This window comes from Gastrolobium bilobum, unplaced genomic scaffold, assembly GCF_033153095.1.
Source record: "Gastrolobium bilobum isolate Gb01-03AN ecotype WA unplaced genomic scaffold, APGP_CSIRO_Gbil_v1 utg13468, whole genome shotgun sequence".
NCBI lineage: Eukaryota > Viridiplantae > Streptophyta > Magnoliopsida > Fabales > Fabaceae > Gastrolobium > Gastrolobium bilobum.
Window position 1 is genome coordinate 412,186 of NW_026898617.1, and position 23,330 is coordinate 435,515.

Here is a 23,330-nt window from a genome sequence, read left to right on the forward strand (position 1 = left end):
TTGTTTTATAACCCATATTGACATGTCTGGGTTGGAGCAAATGAAGCCTGTGAATCTGAATGTGATAGTGATACACGCTCAAAATCAGCTCATCAAAAACCCTAACCCCCAATTGTTAAACCCATTACTGGGACTCCTAAAAAACTCACAAGATGCTTTCTTTCTCTACAACCAAATGCTTTCACACCCTTTCTCCCATAATCACTACACCTTCACCCACGCCCTCAAAGCCTGTTCTTCCCTTCACGCGCGTTCCAAGGGCCTTGAGATCCACGCGCATCTCATCAAATCTGGTCACTACGTGGACCTCTTCATCCAGAACTCGTTGCTCCACTTCTACTGCCACGTGGGCAACGACGTCGTTTCGGCCTCGCGCGTGTTTGAATCCATTCCCTCCCCTGATGTTGTTTCATGGACATCAATGGTTTCGGGTCTCTCCAAGTGTGGCTTTGAAGCAGAAGCCATCAGGAAATTTTCGGCGATGGATGTGAAGCCCAATGCAGCTACTCTTGTTAGTGCATTGTCTGCTTGTTCTGGTCTCAAAGCTCTTGGATTTGGCAAGGCCGTTCATGCTTATGGGTTGAAGTCAATGATTGATGGGAATGTTATTTTTGATAATGCTGTGCTGGACTTGTATGCAAAGTGTGGGTCTTTGGTGAATGCAGAGAACCTGTTTGTGAAAATGTCTAAAAGGGATGTGATTTCTTGGACTACGTTGGTGATGGCCTATGCTCAAGGAGGGCATTGTGAAGAGGCTATTGCTGTGTTTAAAAGAATGGTGCTTGAAGGAGAAGCTGAGCCTAATGAGGCAACTGTTGTCACTGTGCTATCAGCGTGTGCATCCATGGGTGCTTTGAGTTTGGGGCAGTGGGTGCACTCCTACATTGACACAAGATGTGACCTTGTGCTTGATGGCAATATTGGAAATGCCTTGCTTAACATGTATGCTAAGTGTGGAGATATGCAGATGGGGTTTAGGATTTTCAACATGCTTGTGCATAAGGATGTTATCACTTGGGGTACTGTTATTTGTGGCCTAGCTATGAATGGCCACGGCAAGCAAGCAGTGCAGATCTTTTCACACATGTTGATTCAAGGGGTTCCACCGGATGATGTAACCTTTATTGGACTATTGTCTGCATGCAGCCATGCAGGTCTGGTCAATGAAGGAATCATGTTCTTCAAAGCCATGAGAGATACTTATTGCATTGCACCTCAAATGCGACACTACGGTTGCATGATTGACATGTACGGACGAGCTGGTCTATTTGAGGAAGCAGAGGCTTTCCTTAGAGGCATGCCTGTTGAAGCTGAGGGGCCTATTTGGGGAGCTCTTCTTCAAGCCTGCAAAATTCATGGTAATGAGAACATGTCCGAATGGATCAGGGGACATGTCAATAACAAAAATGTTGGGATTGGTACTCTTGCTTTATTATCTAATCTGTATGCAAGTTCTGAACGATGGGATGATGCTAACAAGGTTCGTAATACAATGAGAGGCGTTGGTTTAAGGAAGCTAGCAGGATGTAGCTGGATTGAGCTTGACATGTCCACCAACAGATTGGATTCAAATTTATGTGTTGCCTAGTAGGCCTAAGGGAGGATCAATGGTGTTGTGAACTGTGTAATGCTACCAAACCACGATACAACCTCTAAAGGGTGAAACTGACCTGTCTTCACATTTCTCTGTTCACACGTGGACTCAATATGTGATTTATTCCATTCATGTTCAAGACTCTTTAAGTCTTTCTTTGTGTGTGGTTGGCTGCAAGCATCGCAATCCAATGACAAAAGTATAGTGTAAATTCAACACATAGACTCGATGAGAATGATATTCTATAAGTTTTCTCTTTTATTGTACTGTCTAAAACTTGTACATGGTTTTCCAGCACACAAAAAAACTTGTACATGGTTATTTTCTACATTTTGTGGCATTGTCTATTAAAAAAACAAGGGAGTGCAATATTTTGTTTAATAACAGTTAATTGAGACAGGAATTAAACACACTGTTGCCATCTCTTCAAAATCCGTTAGGACATGAATGGATGGATGAAAACTAGTTTCCTGTTGGATATTTTTTATTTGGAAAAAGTTAAAGGTCATTTTGCTTTTATCAAAAATTGAGTATTAGGATATTGTCGGCACTTGTGTCTATATTTCACATGACAGACTTTTCTGTGGTTGATTGTCTTGCAATTTGGTTTTTCAAGTGATTGGTTAGATAGGGTGAAATATCAGGGATGAAATTCCTGATTGTCTACTGCAGTTGTCAAAGTTAGTTGAGTTGAAAGTAAAATATATGTAGACTCTTTTTACTGTTGCAAGCTGTGTAAGCTGGGAGGCACTTCTTTCCTTCGATGTTTAATGCTTTATGTATTTCTTTTTTCTTGTTAAAACTCTGGCACTTTTCAGTGTTATCCGATTTTCTACCTTTGCCTTTCTGAAAATGTGTCTGCTTGTGTTCAATCTTGGTTATGTTCGGAGCCCATATATGTGATATATATTTTGGGGGGGAGGGTGGAGGCAAATATATCTTTAAAATGCAGTGCAGGGGTTAATGTTGAGGTGCATTTCTTGAAGTAGAATCAGCAAGGAAAAATCCTTGACATCAGAAAACTTTGGTTTTAATCACTGAATAGTAGCTCAATTTATCTGAAAGTTCACATTGATGAACTTTCATCCTCTGTGTTTGTTTCAGACAAAGAGGCTCTTACTTTAAGCAAAAGATATGGCTTTTCGGCCATAGCCCAGTGTATTTATTTGTTACAGTAAAGTTGATTCCAGACATTTTGACCCTAGTGTCCCACAAAAGAGAAAATCAATGGCCAACAAGCCTTTAAGCAGTATGTAAAATGTAGACAATAAAATCCCATCCTTTAATTTGAAATCTATGTGATTTCTGTTTAAGTAGTTAACATTACAATATTTGTTATTAAACTTTTGCAGTATTTATAAAATGTAAAATTTTAGAGTTGGTATAAAAAAAGAAAAAAAATGTAAAATTTAATGTCATTTGTTTGAAGGTGAAGGTGAAGGTAAAATCTTTATTTGCTCATGGCCTTGAGCCAATGAGCCATTGGCAGCTAACCCACAATAATAGGCTGATATAACGTTGATTTGGGCTGGGCCTAGACCCAAACATATACAGCCCAGTGGGTTTTTAATGTATTTAGTAGGGGTGTTTGCAGTCTGGATTAGATCGATTTTGGAAGCAAAAATCATCTGATCCATCCCTTCGGTTTGATCATGTAATTATCCATTCGGTTTGGATTTTTTTTCAAATCCGATCCGATTCAATCCAATTTTTTTCGGTTTGGATTGGATCGGTTTTTGGTTTTTTTAAAATCCTAAAATTTGTTTCATGATTATTGTGCAAATAACATCTTTTGTATATATTGACTTTGTAATTTTATTTTTTTAAAATACAAAAGCATCATTAAACGATAATATAGTTTTTTTCTTTTTTGGGCAATGAGATATGAAGCTCTACACAAATTAAATTTTGTTAATGAGATGTGACTAGGCTTTTTCTTGGGTTTACTTGATGGTTAATGGATCTTTGGTTTAGAAATTTTTGGGCTATGATTGGAAAAAAAAACCCAAGTAGGTAGAGAGAAATTAATATATTGGATCGGTTTGGATTGGATCGGTTTTTATTAACTCATCCGAAAACCGTTCTAATCCAATTAAAATTTGCCCTTTTTTCGGTTTTTGATTTTTCGATTTTCGATTTATTCGGTTATCGGTTTTTCGGTTCGGTTATTGTGGTTTGAATCGGTTGATGAACACTCCTAGTATTTAGTGCTTGTTTTAGTTAGTTTATTTCAAATTAAAAAATTACGACTTTCGGGGAATTAAGAAAAGTAATCATTTATAAACATGCTAAGAAAATTTTATTTTTATTAAATATTAATTATTTGAAAAATACCCTCAAAATACTCGTTAACACGATCCTTTTTATATTGAGAATTTTAGGAATCCTTTTTATATATTTCATACCTTTATATCAGCGTAGAGTGTATTCCTAGGCCAAATTAATTAAGGTCAATTGTGATTAATAGGATATTGAATTTATTTTCTTCGTCACATGTTTTATGTTATAAACTTCATTAGCAGAGTGCAGGCGGGAAATATTTTTTAAAGTAAATACTATTTTTGGTCCTCAGAAAATTTTACGAGGCCCGTTTTAGTCCCTAACAAATAAAAAGGTCCATTGTGGTCCCTCAAAAATTTAAAAGGACCCATTTAATTGAAATCGTGATCCCTCACAAATTTAAAAAAGACCCCTATTAGTCCTCAAAAGGACTAAAATGGGTCCAATTTAAATTTTTTAGGGACCACGATGAGTCTTTTTATTTGCTAAGGACTAAAATGAGCCTAATAAAAAATTTTGAGGACAAAAAAAGATATTTACTCTATTTTTTATGTTCCAGGACCACTCAATGATCCGGTGCTCCCTCTCACATCATCAATTTTTTCTTTCTTTTTTTATCTCTGTTATTTTTTTTCTTTTCTTATTTTAACTCTCTATTTACACTGAAAGACCACCTAAAAAATGGTGATCCCAAACCACACTAAATAATCTCGTGCGCCTATAGCGTAGAATAATAAAATATAAAGCAACCGACGTTTACACGCTATGGATCAGCTTTAAGACTAAAAACACGACTATTAAGACACAGGACCTGACTTTTATATTAAATAGTTGTCATTTTTATAGGATTTTAAATTGTTAAATCACATTCATAGAATCATCGTTGATCTTGCAACTTCAAATGTGATGAGGTATTCTACTACGTTTTTTATAATAATTCCTATCATAGTGCAAATAAATTTGGAAGCATATGGGGGCCTAGCCACCTCCCACTTACTAAAAAATATAAAATTAGGAAGCATACGTCGAAGAAAAGAAATGATATAAAGGGACAAAGAAGGTTTACCCAAAATGAAGAAGATAGGGTACTTTCTGCCAAACCATGTTATACTAGATGATTAGGAAAGAAACTTGAGAACTAATAGATATCCGATTGCATGTGTATATTTAAATTTGGATAAAATATAAAAGGAAAAGGTTATACTTACAACCTATTTTCTTTACAACATTTTACAATCATATATCTTAACCGTTGATTTTCGTCAATTAACGGTTAAGATTTTCGTAAATTAAATTTATTAATTAATTATTAAATCACAATAAATGATAACCGTTGATTGACAGAAATCAACAGTTAAGATATATAACTAAAGAAAATAGATTGAAAGTATAACCTTCCCCAATATAAAAATGTAATTTAAAAAATTAAAAAATATTTAAATTATATTCATTAAGCAATATTTAAAGAGTTTCAGTTATAAATATTTAAGTGACAAACAAACACATCCTTTAATGTGAATGATCAAACTTTCTGTAAACAATTATTTATTTATTTATTTTTTAAAGAAAAAGAGAGGAGAATAACACTTTAAACTAAAATACTATGCTACAAAAGGTATAACATACACAGATAGTGGCTTTCTGCAATAGGGAACTCCGATTTAGTGTGTACTAAATGTAGAAAGAACATAAAGTTCTTTAGCCAATGATAAATCACTCAATCTATCAAGTTCTTAAAGCTTGCATCCATGCTTCTTTGCAAATTATACAAAAGGAAAAAGGAGAATAAATTTCAACTGCCTACTCAGAAAACGATTAGACAAAGAAGAAAGCAGCAAAAGAGAAAAATTGAAATTCTGTTCAATGATTTGTCTGCCTGCATTTCTCGCCTTCTCAATCTAGGGCTATTCCTTCCCATCAGCCGATAAGAATTCGGGTAGGCATACAAATTTTCTGAGTTTCCAAACACTCTGGCATAAACCATTTCCCCAAACATCCCAACCACAGGGTGGTGGGATCCTGGAGTCATGGTGGCACCAAGATTGAGCATTTGTGAGGTGGCATCCCCTTCTTGGTATAGAGGAGGGCTGAAATATTGACCCTGATAAGGATTGCGATATGGAAGCTGCTGACCCCTTTGAGATGATGTTGCCAACAGAGCTTGAACACTTGAAGCAGATGGTCTTGGTGGTGTAAAAATATCACAACAGGATATCTTCCCATCAGGGGGGGCCTGGCCCCGGCCATACAGTGGGACCATTGCGGTATGGGATATATCAGCTTTACAAACAGGGCATTGTGGGTGCTCATCAGGTGCAAGAGAATCACTTTGGACATGCAGCCACTTGTAGATGCATGGCCAGCAGTAAAGGTGGCCACAGAATGTGACTACCGGTTCATGCGCAGAGTCTAAGCAAATGTTGCAATCAAAACAACCATTGGAATTTTCTGTTTCTGTCACAGCATTTGGGATGGTTTTCAGTTCCTGGGAAAAGTAGTGCTCAAATGCCATGAATCAAGGAAAGCCCTCCTCACAACTTCAGTCACCAGTGCTTCTTTAGCCCTGCATATACAAAGAGACAAAACCAACTTAATACGCAAAACTAAAAAAATGTTTGGAGGAATTCAAAGACACAGTCAAACAGAATTGAAACTAAAAATCGGACATGAAGTATAAATCAATTATGATTTCATGAGCAAGAAAATGAAAATGCCAATATAGAAGAGGAGTATTCAAATTGGAACAATGAAGATAGAGTCTTGATAAAGGTGATTATTAAATAGGTAGGAGATCCACTCAATCAAGCAAAGACCGATGATCAGTGAACCAAATAAACTGCTGTTCATAAACAATATCTCAATAATGCTCATCTTCAAGTTGCTTATGAAGTACAACCAGAAAAAATAGTAATTACGTATGCAGACGGCTTATTTTTCCAATTTCCAAGTCTTTCCGAACTAAAATATAAAAACACTAAAGCAGCAAATCTCAACCAACTCAAATGCATCAATCTGAGCTCAAACATATATCATGCATCACTTCTACCAAGAATGAAAGAAAGATGCCCAAATCTCCATCTGGAGGCAAGCAAAGAGCAAATCAAATCTATCCAATTATGCAGCTGCTTACATATTCATAGAAGATGAGAAAACAAAAATAGTGGAAACATGAATAAAGGCATACACAACCTAGGACACAATCACTTGTCTGTTTATATTCCATGGATTCACCAAAACAGCCAATTAGAGATATAATATAAAATCATTTATTAATCTTCACCTAAAAACTTAATCTCCACTTGTGTCCTATACGATGCCATGGTGATGTGATTTTGTGCAATAACCAATCGGTATATAACAAAGGTAAACAAAGACAAAAACTATAGAAACAATAGAGGAGCCAGAGAAGTTATCCTTTCAGGAGATCGAAGCAAGCTGTGAAAAATCCAATATGATATCATATGGAGATGCACATACCAGTTCAAAATCTTGAAACCTTTCACTAAGCACACAAAAGCAAATTGCTTAATGTCTATAACCCAAAAAGAGAAAAAAAAAAAAAATCATAAATATTGAACTTTTATAGTCTCCCCCCACACGCTTTTCTGCACATTTCCTACTCGGAATGCAAGAAAATCGCGCCCCCTACTTATCTCGCTGGAAAGATATCCCTAACATTGCCAAAGGATAAGATTCTAGATCCTTCAATGTCTACATATCTCAAGAATGATTGATTTTCAAATGAATTAAGGATCAAATCATCATGCCCACTACACAAACAATAAAGTTCAAAGATTAAAAAAAACACAAGATCCACGCAACACAAATAAAATAACGAGACCGTACAGAACTCCATTAATAAACAAGGAAGAGATTGCAAAGCAAAAACAAAAACTTGATGATGATGATGACGATGGTGATGATGATGATAAAGAAACACCATGGAAAACGAGAAAGAAAAAGACATACCCAGATAAAAAAAGGAGAGAGCTTTGGCTCTGAGAAATTTCTTGAATGGAAGCAACAACGACGAAACTGGGAATAAAAGACAGTGTCAGAGAGTGGGGATGCAATTATGATAAAAACGTATTTCACTCTCATCAAAAGTGAACCCTTTCATGCCGTTTTTCTTTAAATAAAATTAATTTATCTGTAACTAAAGTTATAGTTACTATTTTTTTTTTATAATTATATTTTAATATTGTTAATTTTTGTCAATCAATAATTATTATTTACTGTGAATTAATAAGTTTAATTTACAAAAATTATAACTGATTATTAACGAAAATCAACAGTGTTAAGATATAGTTGTAAGATATTGTAAAAAAAAAGTTATAAGTATAACTTATAATCCCTTAATAATTAATTTTATTTATTTAAAGTTAAATTAAAAATTCTGAAAAGAAAAAATAAGCTAGTTAAATCGATTGTATACCCTATATCGATAATATTCCAGTTGACCGCCTCTAATTCGAATTGTTTTGTTCCTCAATAAGCAAACAAAATTTGTGTGTTAAATAAAGGCGTGACTGTACATATATTCTTCTTTAAAAGGTGGAATTATAACCTATATTCTTCTTTAAAAAGCGAAATTGTAACGTGTATTTTTCTTTAAAGTTACATATGCTTATATGATCATAAAAAATATATATGATAGTTAATTAGTTATAATTAACTACTTTTATAAGTTTCGAGGGGATGATTACTATTTACAGGATTAAAAAAATCAAAAATAATATTTAAACTTATAGGTTTATATAAAGTTTAAGGGAAAAATATTTATCCTTTTAAATGACACAACTTATATCTTTTCACTCTCACAAAGAAGTGGGACCCACACCTTTACTTATTTTTGTCGACTCTCTCCTTTTTTATCTATGTCTTTTTCTCTCTTAACATGACACAACTTTACATCCTTTAAAATGACACACATTTTTCCCAAAATTTAAGGGGATAATTATCCCTTCTAACTTCTTAGCTCTAGCAGTGCCATGCAATGATTAGTCTAATGGTGAGAGATTGTTGTAGGACTTATCGTTTCTCAAGTTATTTGAGATAATTTTATCTTCGGCTATTAAATCATAACCGTACAAAGATGGATCTATGGTAATGAAGGAAGAGAAAGAAAAAGAGAATCATAATCATTCAAAGGTGAATCAATTAATATAAGAAAATAAATAAACAAAACGACGTAATTTTGGGGTGACCGAAGATAAACTTATCTCAAGTTGCCAGAGAAATATTTTTTCCATATATATATATATGGCATGTTATTCTTACCCCAATGCAAGAATAAGGAATCTTACACTCAATCATGACTGCTGATCCACTTGTATCTAATGGCTCATATAACTAGAAAATTATAGCCATTAAATAAAGGGAGTTATTAATCTCATGTTGCTTGAGATAGTTCTCTCATGTGTGAGAGATAAATATGTGGGGTCCACACTTTAAAATAAAGAAAAAAGAAATGGAAAAAGCTGGCACAAAATTCGATGGGTGTATAGCATGAGATAGCTATCTCCAACGAAATGAGAAAAATATTTCCCTTAAATAAAAGTGAAATCAATAGCCAAGATTAAGAGTGTAACTTACACTATTGTAAAATGATCATGGTTATATATATATATATATATATATATATATATATATATATATATAAGGAAATGTTATACTTACAACATATTTTTCTTACAGTATCATTTTTTTTTATAGAAGTAAAAATGAACACGTAACATAATATAACCTTCTCAAACCCCTCACCAACCACTTTTAAAATGACACCATGTGACAGTCGTTTGAATTCTATTTTTAAAAATAGATTTTTAGCTTTTGTAACAAAAAAAACCTTGTTTGATAATGCTTTTTTTGTAAAAATAATTTTAAAAATTATATTTGTTTTTTAGTTTTTAAAAATCAAATTTAGAGAATATACTTCAGTTGTTTTAATTAGTGTTTTGACTTTTAACTTTAAAAAAAAATCACAAAAAGTACTCATTTCATTAATTATTTTATGAAATATTTGCAAGAAAAAAAAAACAAAACACAATCAAATAGACCCTTTAAATTTTTCTTTTTTTATTTATTATAATAAAAAAAAATTATAATAAAAACTTTTGTAAAAACATGTTTGATTAAGCTTTTACATATAAAATAAGAGAAGTTAAAAATAAAACTTCCCAAATAGGCACTAAGGTGGATGACAACCTTTCGAGATTTTTTTTTTCTTTTCAAATTTTGTTTTCGAGAATAGAAATAGTGTTTGACAAAATTGGTTTACTTTTTGTTCCCTATAATGAACTGGTTCAATTTCAATACTGGGGAATAGGAAAAAAAATCAAAAAACATTTATTCTCGAGCACAAAATGAGAAACACTTATATTTCTCAATCACTCTCTCCCGCTACCATCATCACCACCACCATCCAGACACGACCACCGCCTCCATCGTCACTGCTATTGTTGTACCACCACCACCACGATGTCACTGTTACCATCACCACTCCATGTCACCGTCATCACTACCACCACCACCATTTCCATCACCATCACTACTACCACCGTCACCAACCACCACTATTATTGTCGCAACCACTACCATCACCACACCACCACTATCACCGCTACCACCATTATGCTACCACCATCGTCACCATTTATCACCACCATCGTTGCAGTCACTGCCGTCACCACCTCCACCATGTCATCACCATCACTACCATTATTACGCTACCGCCACTACCACCGCTCTGCTGCCACTATCACTATGTCATCGTCATCACCACCATAATCACCATTATGTCACCACCATCACATTCGCCGCCACCACCATCACACTATATGAAAAGGAAAGCGATGATCCGAAAAAATTTTATGCCTACTAAAAATTATTTTTTATTCTTTATTTGTTGTGTTATCAAATATAATTTTTATTCTCAGATAAAAATAGAACATGTTATCAATCACATTTTTTTTTCTTAAAAATTATTCCAAGACATAAAAAAAAATTTGTTTTCTTTCAAAAATTAAAACAGGATAAGAAAACAAAATAATTATCATATACCTCCTTACTATATTAAACAACTTCGTCGTAAGAGTGCCTTGCAGGTTCGCTGAGCCAAATCATTAACAATGACATTGGAGAGTGCAACACGCTGATATCATATCATCCCTTGCATCAAAGCAAAAATCCATGATGAATCCAGCCATTTGGGACAGACCCATCCTATGTGATTATATCCAATTCCTTACAATCTGATAAAAATCTAACTAACTGACTTAACTTTCACTAAATTCTTTTGGATCTCTAATAAAAATATAATATTCACTTTAATTTCTTAAAAAAAAATTAGTCCAGAGGTTTTTAAAAAATTTAAAGTGAATCTATTTAGTTGAAAATTATGATCTCTCACGAATTCAAAAAAGACTCATATTAGTCCATTTAAAGAACTAAAATAGATCAACTTTAAATTTATAAGGGATTAAAAAATAATATTTTTTGTTTGGGACTAAAAAAAAAATTACTCTTTAACTTTTTAAGGTTTAATTTCCTTTTATTGTGTTCACCATCAATTTAATCAGTTGAATTGATAAATCATAATAACGTGAGATTCCTATAATTTTAAAATAGTATCATTTAATATATTACGTAAAAAATAGTATCATCTCACTTTATTAACGTTCTTTCATTTTATTTAGGGAAAACTTCAAAAAAAAAAATTCGTAATTTTTCTCTTAATCATTTATTTTCTTCCCAAAATTTTGAATCATTTATTTTCCTGACTTCAAGTTTTTTTATCATTTACCCCTAAGTGAGGGGTAAATGATAAAAAAACTTTAAGTTAGAGGGATAAATAATAAAAAAAAATCTAAATAGGAGTGTAAATTATTCAAAAAAATTTGTAAAGAGGATAAGTGATGATTAAGAAAACTCATTCGCAAATTTTTGAAGTTTTCTCTTTTATTTAATGATGATATACAATATGATAGAATTTACTTAATTTTCAAAATAGTAAATAATTTAAAATAAAATAAAATTTCAAAATAGTATTTGTAGAAAGAGAAGCATGATACATTTGGAAATGTGATTTTAATTGGGACAGCAAGAAAAGTGCCTTCTAGAAGCGCGTGATGAGTTTGAGTTTGCAGGGGAAAAATCACCTTTTGCCGGCTTCATCCGCTTTCAAAGAGATAACCCTTTTTTAAAAATAAAAAAATTATTATATAACGCCACTTGAAAATTAGATACGAAAAATTATTATGTAAAATGTTTCCCTTATAATATTTTACAATTATTTTTATTATTATTAAATTAATGGTTATAAAATAAAAATCAAATAAAGACTGTTGATGTGATTTTGATCCAATTATAATAAAAGTATTTGTAAAAGAGAAGAGATTGTAAATATAATTTCCTTCAAATTATGTTTATATAAAAAAAATATAAATTATGTTGTAAATTAATTAATGATATACAATTATGTTCTTTGTTTGAAAAATTATTAATAATTAATTTTTTTTAAGTAAACACCAATATGGAAAGTGTTGTAATTTATTTAAAAAAAATTGTAATTTGAAAGATAAATCTTAATTTATCCCAAAATATTTTTTAAACTATTTCTCTTTTTCTGTGGACGATATGACACCCTTCAGCCTCTTTAAAAATTTACAAGAAGGATAATAAATATGTAAGATAATGGAAATAAAACCAACCATAAAAAAAGAAAACACCTCAAGCAAAAACTAAAATCCACCTAAAAGAACTAAATTTTATTAATTCAATTTTAAAACACTTTAAGACTTATCACTAAAATATTAAAGAAAACAATATTTCTGCAGTTACTGCATATAAGTTATCTGCATTTATTTTCAAAACGACGCTTTTTTGGGATTGAAGTATTAAAAAATTATAATTATAAAGACTATAATAACCCTGAAATAAATCAAAATTACAAAAATACCATGATTTTCACCCCAAAACGACGTCGTATTGAACTTACTGCAGATAACTTATCTGCAGTAACTGCAACACGTTGACCCTTTCCAGAGACTTCATACAGATCTTGGACCAAGTTTCCAGTCCATGTTGGTGTCCAAGAATTGCTTGCAACCGTCAACTAGTCCAGCCTCTTCTGTTGTGCAGGTGCAATCTTACCCCTAAAGGTTTGTAGAATCCTCTTGTGTGCTGTCATCCTTCGCATTATGTAGCCCCTCAATTCCTCACATAATGTCATTATAGGTTTGGACTTGTAATTCACAATATTTGCATTCCACACCTCAGCCATACCAAGTTCATAAACTCCATACCAAGTTCTAAATAGACATGCCCAAAAGAAGCTTGTTCATTAAACTTTGGCAAGACAGGTCTAACATTCTCATCATCATCACTTGAAGGAGGAGTCCTCAACTCCTCAGACAGATACGTATATCCTTCTTCCTCAAATGACTTTATGTCTTCCTCTTCATCAACTTCTTCAGATTTAGAGTCTTGAATTGGGGCATCCTTCTTGACTGCCTTCTTCCTTGGGGTCTGTTTTGCAGGATTTTTTTTCTCTACCAATGGCACATTGTGTTCATCATCATCTTCTGAATGATCCTCAACACCAGGTGGGGGAGGCTTGTATACCTCATCCTCTGCACTCTCATATGAATCTGAGTGTGAGGAAGCATGGTCGTCATCTGCATTATCATCTTCAAACCCATTACCAGCATCATCTGCACTTTCTTCATCATGGTCTGAATTGCTCCCATCATCATGTAAATTCAAGCCATCAGCAGCTTGTGCATGGTCTTCATTTTCTTTGACCCCATCATCACCTTGTGCATTGTCTTCAAAGTAGACATGTACCTCCTTTTTCACTGTCATGTTGAGGTGAAGCAAACTCGGGAATTGAGATGCAGTCCTCAAAGTAGACATGTATCTCATTGCCATTCCCTAAAGCAGCCTCACACATCTGAATCTGTACTAAGTGGTCTTAACCCTTGTTCCAAATCGGGTACCCTAGGTTGTAGCCACATCATCTTCGTGCATTTTTCATACCCACATTGCTTAAACAGGTGTCAAGGTCACGGTGATTGCAGTAGTCAATGTCCATCTCTGGCAATGAGTCCACCCTTCCATTTATATAGGTCATCACTTCATCTTCATCTCTGACTAAAATACCACCATGATGATAAACAATCACTATGTATTCGGACATCTGTCAAAACCAAAAAACCAAACCTATCATTAATCCAACAGCCACACACGTTAGACCACTTAAATAATACAAAGCAATAAACAAGCAAACATTTTTTATGGATGCTGACTTTTTTTCCAACGATTTCCATGGGGTTTTTAATTGTTACTGGGTCAACCATGAACCACTTTCTAAAACAGGGACCACACCACCCGGTAGTTACATTCTTTAACCTAAACCCTAAATGGAAACATGGACCACAATGTCCACTTCGCATGCAGACGAAAACACGCATTAAACAAATGGGAACAACATGGGGACCACAAACAAAGGAGGACAAAGAACAATAAAAAAATGTTTCAAGATTTAAATACTCTCTTACCTTTTTGTACGAAAGGTTCAACCTCACACAAAGGGAGAGAGTTCTTTTACTTTCACAGGTTCCCTCCGATTGTTGAAGAAGTTCGTATTCCAAACGTAGGCGAGTTTTTCCTCCACGGTCCTCTTCCTTCTCAACAATGGAGCGTCCAAGTTTGAAGGGAGGGAAAAGGTAAAGTGACCAACGGTTAGGTGAGGGGAAATTTTGGGTTTTAAGAGAACTGGTTTGACCAACATAGATGAGTCCCTCCAAACGACGTTGTTCCTCAACCCACGTGGTCTTCAGCATGTCACTTAACGTGACACATCATCACCGTCAGTGACACCGTGAGTTTTGGATTAACAGAAGAACTAACGTGAGTCCTGTTTCACTTTGTTGAGGACTATTTAATGAGTTTATTTTTGTGAGGGACTAATTTGGATACCGAATTTTTTTGTCAGAGACCAATTTAGGCATTTACTCTTAACTATCTTACAAAACCGTTTTAAGACAAAAGAAAAAAAAAACACACACACAATGAAGCTTTTAACTTCAGCTTTTTTCATAAGCAATGAATTCTGACTTCTTAAAAAAACACTATTTTAACTGCTGTTTTGCTATCAAAACACATAATATTCTCGAAAATACCTTTTTTTTTAAAACAAAAAATAACTTCTCTAAGAAAAAACGCTCATCTAAACGCACGCTTAGTGTATAAAAACTAGCTGCAGTCAACGCACTCGAATCGATACTAATAATATATTGTCAATATAAATTCACTACATTATTAATAAAATTTTAATTATTTACTAATAGAATTATAAATTCATTACATTAAATTCTACAAGAATCGAACTCGAATACTAAATACAGATGCAGAGATTACTATTAGGTCTCGGGTTATAGAAGTACAATACACCAGAGTCAGTCCTAAGCATTGCAACGAAATTTAATAAATCCAATTCACATAACGTTTTTGATGCAACTGCAACAGTATTTACAAAAATAGTGCTAGAATTCATGGTAAATTGGAAACACATTTAAGAAATCGTTAAGTGTTACAAAAAAATCTTGAATTCATTGCTTCATTAAAAATCACATTACAGAAATTCCCCCTAACCCAACTCATACTGGCAAATAAGAAACAAGCTATTGTGTTTCCGGTGATTCAGAAACAACTCTTCCATTATATATACAATGCTCTGTAATATTAGTTGCTAGGAGACGAGCACCCTTGAATAGAGAAAAAGTAAAAGCAAATGTAAAAGGGGCTACATCAACCTTAGACGCAGGAGGAAACAACAGCAAGTGCCATCAAAACCACTCGCTTGTGACTTCAACATTTGAAAGGCTCCGGATCTCATAATTTAACAGTCATTGAAAAAAAAAGAATACATAAACCATGTTTATTAGGCTCCTTTCTTCTTTTGGTCTTTAATAGATTTGACCTCCTTCGTAAGCATTCTTGGAGCTATGGCCATAGCCATTAGCTCCTGGAAGAGCAGCTTACAAGCATAAGGAATATAAACCTGCAGACAAAAAAAAAACATTAAGCTAAGAATTCAGAGCACAAGGAAAACCTTGGACTTATGGACTATACTGCCAAAAAAGATAAATGATAGTTCACCTGAACAATGTCAGTTTTGTTCTTGCAACCCCTGCACTCAAACGAATTCTTCTTGAGATTTGCAATAGCTATCAACCCACAACGCTCACACACATGGACCCTATATGCATCGCTTTGGTCAAACAATCTTTCTTTTAGGAAGTGTGCAGCTCCATGGGCTATCATGCAATCTCGTTCCATCTCTCCAAATCGGAGACCTCCATCACGTGAGCGTCCCTCAGCAGGTTGCCTTGTGAGGATCTGCACAGGACCTCGTCCACGAGAATGGATCTTGTCATCAACCATATGCTTCAGTCTTTGGTAATATGTAGGGCCAAGGAAAATCATTGCACTGAGACGCCTCCCTGTATGACCATTGTACATAGTCTCAAAACCTCGCATTTGGTATCCACACTTGTGTAGAGCCTTGCTAATATTATCCACCTGGATCACAGTAGTATAGAATGATAGAATTTAAAACTCAAACCAATGTATAAATAAATAAATAAAATAAAATCAATTTAAGATATCTCGACATCAAACCATAAAACAAGAATTCTACCATGATATTTTCTGACAGAGTAAGTAGAGGAATACTGTGACTGAAGCAATAAAAAAGATAATTTATCCACCACCAGACACATGCCCTAGGGTCTAAAGTAAGCTACATGATTATGCTCATAGCCTCATAATTGAATAATGAGGGGCACATTGCTTAGTTCTGGGCAGACATTTTTTTATAGGCATAACAGCTTGCTCATGATATATACCGCTAGAGCTCATATTGTCAACCAGTTCTTCCTATGTAAATGGATGGATGGGTAACAAGATCCAATAGGAGCAGCTGGAAGTAACTTATGTGAGGAGTCCAAATTTCTGACAAGTATTAAATTGTTACACGAAAAAAAAAAAAAGGATGAAGGAATGCTACTTACAGTAACATCTGTAAAAGGAGTCGCATCTCCTTCTTTTCCCATGTGAGCTGCTACCTTCCCCATGATACACTCAATTAGCTGGCCAATTGTCATTCGAGAAGGAATAGCATGTGGATTGACAATAATATCAGGGGTGATGCCTTCTACAGTCCAGGGCATGTCTTCTTGTGTATAAGTCATACCAACTGTCCCCTTCTGACCATGTCTACTACTGAATTTGTCACCAATTTGTGGTATACGAACAGATCTCACCCTTACTTTCACAAATCTCAATCCATCAGCATTTGTTGTCAGCAAAACCTACCAAATAGGCAATTTATAAATCCAGCAATGAAATAAATAATATGCTAAGAATTCAGGATTTGGTACATTAATATTTACTTCAGATATAGTCATTTTATTTTTGTCAAGCAGCTCCTTATTTTGAAATTAAAACGTCCCATCCATTAATCTTTCATAATTCATAACATAAACTCAATTCGTAACACATGAAAAACTTACTTGATCAACAATTCCAGTTTCACTATGGCGTAAGCTTATGCTGTGATCACGTCTTGTGTAACGTACAGCTTGTCCCTGTGCCTCATCCTGAGATATTGGGGTGGTCTTTCCAATAATAACATCCTCACCAGACACTCTTGTGCCCTATTTCATAGTAACAAATCATTTCAGTTCATATAAAATTTCATTTTGGGACAGGCTGATGGTGTTGTCAAAGCATAAATTCAAATTTGCTTACTGGTGGTGCAAGACCGTCATCATCCAGCTTATCATAAGAACCATGCCTCATACCCTGCAAAATGGAACTTGGTTATAAACCACAAATAGCAAGTCCATATGCTTCTTTATTTTGGTGATGAAATTGCAAAGCAAGAATAATCATTTGCCACCAGAGGCAAAAATTTTACCATGGTGTTAGCTCTATCTGGACGACCAAAATCTTCTTTGACAAGGGTTCCCATCTTCTTCTCCTCATCTCTGTAAAAATTAACAATGCAACATGTCATAAAAATCACAAGCACGTCAATCAAAAAGAGTTAATGTCTAATTAATTCGGGCAGCACCACACACCTGTATGAACGGAAAAACAAAGACCGAAAGAATCCACGGTCAATTGATGATTGGTTCATGATGACAGAATCTTCTTGATTATAACCAGAATAACAGGCAATGGCTACAATGGCATTCTAAGACACAAGGGAAAAACATCTTAGAACACTTAATATCAACATAATGAAAAAATGATAAAAATAAAGGAAACAAGAATTTACAATTCCAGCTGGGAGTTGACGGAAATGAAGATGCTCCATGGCTCTTGTAGTGACCAGTGGCTTTTGAGGATAATATAATACATAGGCCAAGGTATCCTAAGTAATGGAGGAAAAACCATCAAATGGAATCCAGTATAAAGTAAAAAGTATAATAGACTAACAGAAGAACAAGAACACATAAGTCATTAAAACAAGTGAACAGTACCATTCGAAACTGGTAGTTGGTAACATATATTCCCATTGCTTGTTTTCCCATTGCAGACTGATATGTATTACGTGGGGACTGATTGCACCAGCCAAAGGTAAGTGATATGAATGACGTGTATTAATCAGAATGAATACACAGCAAAACACCATATTCACCTGATTGTGGTCAGGAAATGGTATGATAGAAGCACATACACCCAAAATCAATGATGGGTGGATTTCACAATGAGTGTATGTATCAGAATATGCGTCCTCTGGATTAAGCCTTGCTTGTACAAGATCCTGTTAAATTTATTCAACAATCTTTTTTTTATTGCTTTATAGCTTCTTAATTTGCATTAATGAACAAGTATATAAAGGGTATGCACTTTTGAAATCTAAAATTATAGTACTGACATTAATTGTCATGGAAATCATTGTAGTCTCTTCTTCCTCCGTGTCAATATATTCTATAAAGCCCTTGGACACCAGATCATGCCACCCACCATCTTCGGGGGACTCCTGAAAAATTTGAATAACAAGTTATGCAATCACAAAACAATATCAGCTAATAAGATACGCTACAGTTACTATTGACTTACCCTCTGTTGCAAAGCATGAATATCCTTCTTCTTTATGAGAAGCCTCTGCTTATCCACGATGAATAAAGGACGACTGCAGCGACCATAATCTGTATATATACGCAATTCTTTAAGACGGATATCTCTGACAACTCCAACTTCAGTATTAACATCAACCTGCACCACTTGAACAGCCATCAGCACCGCACCACAATTAAAACATATCATCGCGTAACATCTAAGCAATTAAAACCAATCAAATCCCAATAGAAAATGAATAAATAATGGCTATGTAGATTGCTCAATAAAGAGGCAATCAATAAAGCAACTATTTGAAAAATTGGTCCATACTATGGGGTCATCTAGTAAAATTAATATAATGAATACTCTTTTAAACATATGGGTGGGATTTTAAAATAAGCAACCACATCCAGCCTTGTTGGGATGAAATTGTGGGATCTAAAAGGGGAAAAATGGATAATCATGCTTCTGAGTTTTGGTTTAAAGACATTCATATTAGTTCTGATTATCATTTATCTACTATTCTTATCAGTTAAAATAGTTCATCCGTGCAAGAATTGATTACAACTTCAAATATCTCACCCAAAAAGTAGTACTGATAAATACCACACAGGGGATGCAAACTAACAAGGTAACATTTTTAATATCGGCTTCCAATGATTACAGGTACTACAAGATGATATCAATTTTTTTGGTGCAGGAGGATAATTGATATTTGCTAACAGTTTCATTCAAAATTAGATTTCTAGGCTGTCAAACAAAATCAGAAAGTGAAATGAATAGTTACCCGACGTCTCAGCTTTCTCAGTGTTCTCACCAACATATCAGGGTCACGATGGATGCCCATCCAGCAACCATTTACAAAAATTTTTGTAGCTTGGGGAATCACAGCAGGAGAGATTTCCTGAGTGGAGGGAAAACAAATAAATTTAAACATAAACCAGTAAGAAACAAATTCACTCTATGCAGGAAAACCCTATGCACCTCAAAATTCTCTGTGCCCCATTCTTCCAAAAACTCCAAAATAGGATAAGCAGCTGAACCAACTGTTATGTAAACCATCAATGCCAGATTCTTCACCAGTCCACAGGCCTATAAAATAGCCCAATCACAAGCATAAATACCACAGATAAAGATCAGTTTGTCATGACAACTATTAATGTAGGAATATACTTGGAAAGCAAAATACTTACTTGTCCTTCAGGTGTTTCTGCTGGACACATCATTCCCCATTGTGAATTATGCAGCTGTCTTGGTTTGGCCAACTTCCCTGGAATAAAAGGTGAAGGAGAAAACTGTAAAAATTACAACTGAAACAAATTTTTTTAATAAAAAGCAGTAGTGCCTAACATGTGAACCTAAAGAAATAACTTAGAGCATATTACCATATTGCATTAATGGTATTAATTTATGCATGAAAATGCACCAAGGGGAGGGGAAGATTGAAGGATGGATCATGCATGGATAACCAAGTAATTTTACCTTCACGCCCTATGGGAGAATTCAGTCTTCGCAAGTGAGACAAAGTGGATGCATAAGTTAAACGATTTAGCACCTGAGGCAGAAGAACAAGAACATAAGTATTATTTCCTCTATAGAAGAGAGAGAGAGAGAAAGACAGTTTTGAATCATAAAAATAATGCAATAATTCATATTCAAACCTGAGACACTCCAGCTCTAGTACCAGCAGCATTTGCTTGCCCCCAATTACCAGTAGCGAGTGAGTATTTAAGTCCACTTGTGATGGTTTTTGCTTTGATAGCAAATTGCAGGTTAACATCTTTCCCATTATCAACACACTGGACCATTCATGAGGTAGAAGGGCATAAGGCAAAGCAAATAAAATTTAGCAACTGATGTACTTTAAAGCTAGAACAAACCTTCTGTACATAAGCCCTGACATCTCTAGTTAGCTTTCTGAATAGCTGCATCATAAGTTGAAGTAACCAGGAATTCAGAAACAGAAAATTACTACATAACAAGACAAATGGAGTCAGGCAATATCAATTACTAGAGAAACAAACCATTCTAAAGAGACCGCCAAGTAAAGGACCTGCCAGGTCCAGCCTCTTGTTGCCATAATGATCCCTATCATCTTCAGCCCTCCGCCCAAGTGCACATAGGAGTAGCCGGTGAATGATATATCTGTCGAACAATGGTAAGCATTATAAATCCTTATGAAGTCATCAGAACGAAAACACAAGATCTGACAAGGAACAAACTTACCCAAAATAGTACGCTTTCTTTGTCTCACAATACTCTCCAACACCGACATGAGGAAGCATCTCCTTTTGAAGAATCTCCTTAGCATACCTGCATATTACGATACAAGTGTAACACTTGCTCAATAGAGGCTGCACACAAATCGTCCTCAGACTCTATAGAAATATAAGTCAACTCACTTAATTCTCTTTTCCTTGGTTACGCCTACAGTTGCTCCTCTTTTCCCGATGTAATCAAGTGCAACCTGCAGTGGAGATAAATATATAAGTTAAAACAAAATTTCCTAATACCAAATATAAGGAGTTTCAAGAAAACCATGTATCAGATAATACAATATTTGACTAATAATAACAGTTTTAAATCATCTGAAATTAAAAAGAGATGAACATTCTACTGCAAAATCAGATGACTGACACCATGCGAAAGGGGATTGAAGTAAGACAGAGAGATTATATAACTATATAAAAAAGGAAAGAATTAAAATCAGAACATGTACACAGAAGACTTTATTAAGCTGGGTTATAAAGCATATGCAATGCATGAAAAACAGACTATTGCAGCACCCGAACAAGGGAATAGGTCAGAGACTGAAATGGGCTGGGATTATACATTGGTCTCACCCAAAATTATTATAAATTCTACATAAGCAAGCATCACCTTGGCTGTAAGCAAGTAACATATAACAAATAGCAGAACCCACCTGTTGATTTTGAATAACAAATGCCTCTTCCAAGGAAGGACGAAGTAACTCCATCATTTGAGTATCAGAGAAGTCATAGCATATATGTTCAAGTATGTCCTTGTCAGCAACAAACCCCAATGCTCGAAACACAATAATGATGGGAATTTCCGTTCGTATGTACGGAAGAGTAGCGCGTATATATTGTCCTGAAGAACCCTGAATGGATAAAAAGGCATAAATTTAGACATTGCATAATACATCTAGCCATGTGGCAAAATGTGATTTATTGTCATGAAGCACAACTTGCGCCAAGAAAGCTACAATAATTTGCATTACCCCTTTGGAACTAGTTCGAGAGAGCATGCGCACAAACATAGTACTGGGCGGTCTATTCTGGGACTCTGCCATGGACCGAACTTCCCCCACATAAGCATACTTGTTAGGTTGTCTCTTCTTGAACACATAGACATGATTGGTGCTCATCTTCTCCTGAGCAATTAGAACCTTTTCACTCCCATTAATAATGAAATATCCACCTTGATCATACGGACATTCTCCAAGCTCGGTCAAATCCTTCTCCGAATTCTGGTATAAAGTGCAATAACTAGACCGAAGCATTATAGGAACCTAACAAACAAGAAAAATAATAGTAATAATCAAAGAATCAATAGTTGAGCGCTATTATCAATGCTGGAATTAAATTTAGCATCTAGAATTAAGAAACACAGACCTTGCCAATGAAAACTTTGGTGAAATCCTGAGTCTCAGTGACCTCTTCACCATCGTGCCCTTTCTTGATGACCCTCTTGGTAACATCAACATACAAAGGAGCTGAATAAGTGAGGTTCCTTAACCTAGCTGCTTTGGGAAACAAGGTAGCAGTTTCTCCATCAGACTCCGTCATCATGGGCTTACTCAAGTAAATCTGACCAAAGCAGATTTTGTAAATTGTCTGCTAAACAAACAAACAAACAAACCCAATTTATCGTTAAGCTCGGAGATTTCAAACGCAATAAACAAGAAGTTAAGAGTTTCTACTCATACCTCAGCAAAATCGGATTGGTGACCCGGATTATGCTGGGATTCGGGTCGAATTTCAATGTCAGCAGATTCGTCGACGATTTCCTGCATAGTGTTTTGGATGAACTCGTCGAAGGAATCCAATTGCTGACGAACCAAACCCTTCTCTTCGAAGTACGCAGATATCACCGCCCACGCATCCTCCTGAGTTATCTCGTCGTCGTCGCCTTCATCCTCATCCTCCATCATTTGCTGATCATACTCCTGTTCCTCTTCCAAATCCATGCTGCTTCGAGTTTTCTCTTCCCAATTCAAATTAAGCTTTTTGCTTGAACTTCTCTTTTAATTTTGCGCGTTCGGGTTAACAGAAAGAAACAGAGACACAGAGAGTGAAAG

General features: G+C 34.9%; 3 protein-coding genes across 4 annotated transcripts; 1 reads left to right on the top strand and 2 right to left on the bottom strand.

Annotated features, from left to right (window-relative positions):
• The first annotated feature begins 16 nt into the window (after positions 1 to 16).
• Positions 17 to 1,805, top strand: LOC133317699 (pentatricopeptide repeat-containing protein At1g08070, chloroplastic-like). Its single transcript, XM_061519578.1, has one exon. The coding sequence runs from the start codon at positions 23 to 25 to the stop codon at positions 1,586 to 1,588; it is 1,566 nt and encodes a 521-aa protein (XP_061375562.1). The 5' UTR covers positions 17 to 22; the 3' UTR covers positions 1,589 to 1,805.
• A 3,680-nt stretch (positions 1,806 to 5,485) lies between these two features.
• Positions 5,486 to 7,967, bottom strand: LOC133317717 (E3 ubiquitin-protein ligase RMA1H1-like). The gene is made up of 2 exons (XM_061519600.1): positions 7,844 to 7,967; positions 5,486 to 6,437 (listed from the first exon to the last, which is right to left on the bottom strand). Exon 2 carries the CDS (start codon positions 6,384 to 6,386, stop codon positions 5,679 to 5,681), a length of 708 nt encoding a protein of 235 aa, XP_061375584.1. The 5' UTR covers positions 6,387 to 6,437; positions 7,844 to 7,967; the 3' UTR covers positions 5,486 to 5,678.
• Positions 7,968 to 15,435: 7,468 nt separating this feature from the next.
• LOC133317685 (DNA-directed RNA polymerase II subunit RPB2) lies at positions 15,436 to 23,330 on the bottom strand. Of its 2 annotated transcripts, none has more exons than XM_061519556.1 (25): positions 22,959 to 23,330; positions 22,645 to 22,866; positions 22,251 to 22,541; positions 21,933 to 22,130; positions 21,412 to 21,476; positions 21,236 to 21,322; positions 21,034 to 21,154; positions 20,890 to 20,934; positions 20,671 to 20,808; positions 20,492 to 20,564; positions 20,203 to 20,279; positions 19,994 to 20,101; positions 19,797 to 19,913; positions 19,010 to 19,165; positions 18,825 to 18,929; positions 18,585 to 18,710; positions 18,427 to 18,504; positions 18,222 to 18,317; positions 18,022 to 18,137; positions 17,859 to 17,928; positions 17,690 to 17,743; positions 17,452 to 17,595; positions 16,951 to 17,250; positions 16,037 to 16,459; positions 15,436 to 15,938 (listed from the first exon to the last, which is right to left on the bottom strand). In XM_061519556.1, exons 1-25 carry the CDS (start codon positions 23,217 to 23,219, stop codon positions 15,819 to 15,821), a joined length of 3,591 nt encoding a protein of 1,196 aa, XP_061375540.1. In that variant the 5' UTR covers positions 23,220 to 23,330; the 3' UTR covers positions 15,436 to 15,818. The 2 variants fall into 2 exon arrangements, with proteins under 2 accessions (XP_061375540.1, XP_061375538.1); XM_061519554.1 differs by having other exon boundaries at positions 22,645 to 22,869.